This window comes from Empidonax traillii, unplaced genomic scaffold (assembly GCF_003031625.1).
Source record: "Empidonax traillii isolate 1590-97213 ecotype Southwest subspecies unplaced genomic scaffold, ASM303162v1 scaffold763:size302500, whole genome shotgun sequence".
In the NCBI taxonomy this organism is placed as follows: domain Eukaryota; kingdom Metazoa; phylum Chordata; class Aves; order Passeriformes; family Tyrannidae; genus Empidonax; species Empidonax traillii.
In genome coordinates, this window is record NW_020955956.1 from 300,073 (window position 1) to 302,515 (window position 2,443).

Consider the following 2,443-nt stretch of genomic DNA (forward strand, 5'->3'; position numbering starts at 1 on the left):
TGCTACCTAGTGTGACTCACGGTGTCATCAATGATTCATGTGGCTGAGTCACTGCCCGCTGCTGGAAATATGCGGGAATAAAACCTGGGACAATAACAGGGAAGGGCTCAGCACTTTGACTGTGCCAAGCGCCAGAGTGGCCGAGGATGTCATTAACTGTAAATAAATCAATTGTGGAGTGTTTTACTCGTTTAGCTTGTGCCTGGGAGAGTTGAAATTGGAGGCCCTGGCGGCCTCATCAGTGGCTGGTTTTTACCTTCAGGGTGGTGCTGTGCCTGGCTGGGGTTTGCAGGTGGATCCAGTGAGGTCCCTGCAGAGTCTGGGGGTGGCAGGAGAGGGGGCAGCAGAGCTGTCCTGTGTGCCTGGTGTGGGGGGACAGCTCTGGGCACTGCAGGGTGCTGTTTTTGGGGCTGCAGTAAGGGTGGCAGTTCAGAGGGACCTGGTGGTGGATCATCCCAGGCTGTCACCTTGTCTTACACCGTGTCCAGCAGGTCAGTGTGGGCAGGACGTGGCCGTGGTGGGCACTGTGGCCCTGGGCACTCCCTGCTCCACACCACCTTGGCTGCCTCAGTTTCCCCTGGAACGCAGAGTCATCCCCTTCCCCTGCATCCCTGGTGGCTTCTCCCATCACAGCTTAAATATTAATTCTATTTTGACTAGTGTGGGAGACGAACATTTGATGCATTATGTGAGCCTGGAACGAGCAGTGTCAGTTGAAGTACAACATTTCAGCAGCCTTTGATGTTGTGATAATGGCTGTAATAAAATATTTATTGATAAATATGAATGTGTATTTGGAGAAATAAGAATAGAGATGTATTTTTGGACAACTGATATTTATAGGAAACAAAAACATTGATTCTTCTCACCAAGTGCTCATGCTGCAATTTTGAAGTCTTATTTTCTTCTCAGAAATGAGAAAGAGGAGGGAAAAAAAAAAAAAAAAGGAGAAATGAGCACCATTTCTGCAGTGTGTGGTGTGTGTTGAGTTAAAGCTGCAGCACAGGGGGGTGCACAGGCACATACCCCTGTGCCTTGGCCCAGTGCAGGGCAGGGTCCAGCCCTCTCTCTCCCAGCAGCTCCATGTGGCTCTCCAGCCGTGGCACAGAGCTGTTCAGGTGCCCCTGGCAGGGGATGATGTGGACATGCACTGAACGGGGAGGAAATGGAGGAGTCTTCTTCCTGCAGAGCTGCCACCCCTGGCCACCCCTGAATCCTGGCAGGGATCATAGAAAGATGAAAGCTGGTGGGTACCAAACCCCAAATTCCAGGCTGTGCCCTGAGGGTTTGTGCCTGTTGAGCTGCACGGAGTGGCCGTGGCCCGGCTGGAGGCACTGGCACAGCTCCATCTGGCAGCTCTCGCCCTCCCCAGCCTGTGCCAAGCACAGGGAGGGAGAATGGCAGGTTTTCTCTGTCAGGTCACATCTCACCACTTTTAGTCCGTGTCTGGTATCCCCCCTGGCTGAGCTCTCGTGTTCCCTCCTGGCTCTGCAGGGCAGGTGGTTTGTAATGGACTCTGCCTGGGGCTGGGGCAGAGTCAAACTCTGCAACAGGTGCCCTGAATCCCTGAAATAAAGAACAGCAGCCTCTGCAGTGCAGCAGGACAAGGGCACAGGGATGCTGTCACCTGTTCCCAGGTATTTTGGTGGTGTTGCAGATGCTGCCTTGCAAAATCGGGCAAAGAGCTGAGTTTCATTTTCCATCTCAGCTCATAATTTCTTTGTATGCCTTATAAATACTTTTCATTCTGTGCTGTCACTTGTGGTTAGTAAGAAGCAGTTTAACAAGAACTCCCCTGGAATGGGTTTTAATGCATTTTATGCAGAATGACATTAATGACTTGACTTGTTAATATTTCATTTAATGGGGATAGGAGGACATTCAATTTTACATGAATGCTTGTCACGCTGCAGGGGAGGCAATGCTGATGTGTCATGAGGATGCAAAAGGGAATGTGAACACAGCCAGAGCCCGGCAGCTCCCAGCATGGACTGCTCAGGCTGGGACCACCTTCCTGCTGCAGATGGCCCGTGGGGTCGAGCTTGAGTTTTATGGAACCAGTTTCAGCCAAGTAGCACCTTTGATGAGCTCCAGTGAGATGAAGCTCTGGTGCTGTTGATATCCTGGAGGTGGTGGTTGTCTCACACAGGGACACACCGAGCCAGGGGCCACGCCTGGTTAATTAACACTCTGGGTTTTCATTGCAGGCCTGAAGCGCAGCTACACCTGTAACATCTGCAACGTCACCCTGAACTCCATAGAGCAGTACCACGCACACCTGAAGGGCTCCAAACATCAGACCAAGTGGGTATTGTCACCTGCTCCCCGTGGGCTCCGCTCAGGCTGTGTCCTCTGAGACAGAATTGTCCCCGTGCTTTGTCAGCAGAGCAGCTCTGGGGGGCTGTGCTGTGCTCTGGGGGCTGTGCTGTGCTCTGGGGGGCTG

General features: G+C 52.4%; 1 protein-coding gene across 1 annotated transcript in view; it reads left to right on the plus strand.

The window, feature by feature from the left end:
• ZMAT4 (zinc finger matrin-type 4) overlaps positions 1–2,360 on the plus strand; it is a 38,030-nt gene extending 35,670 nt beyond the window's left edge. The window contains exon 6 of the mRNA XM_027901149.1: positions 2,208–2,360. Within this exon, the coding sequence (XP_027756950.1) occupies positions 2,208–2,356 (149 nt within the window). The 3' untranslated portion in view covers positions 2,357–2,360. The remainder of the gene's footprint in view (positions 1–2,207) is intronic.
• The last annotated feature ends 83 nt before the right edge of the window (positions 2,361–2,443 follow it).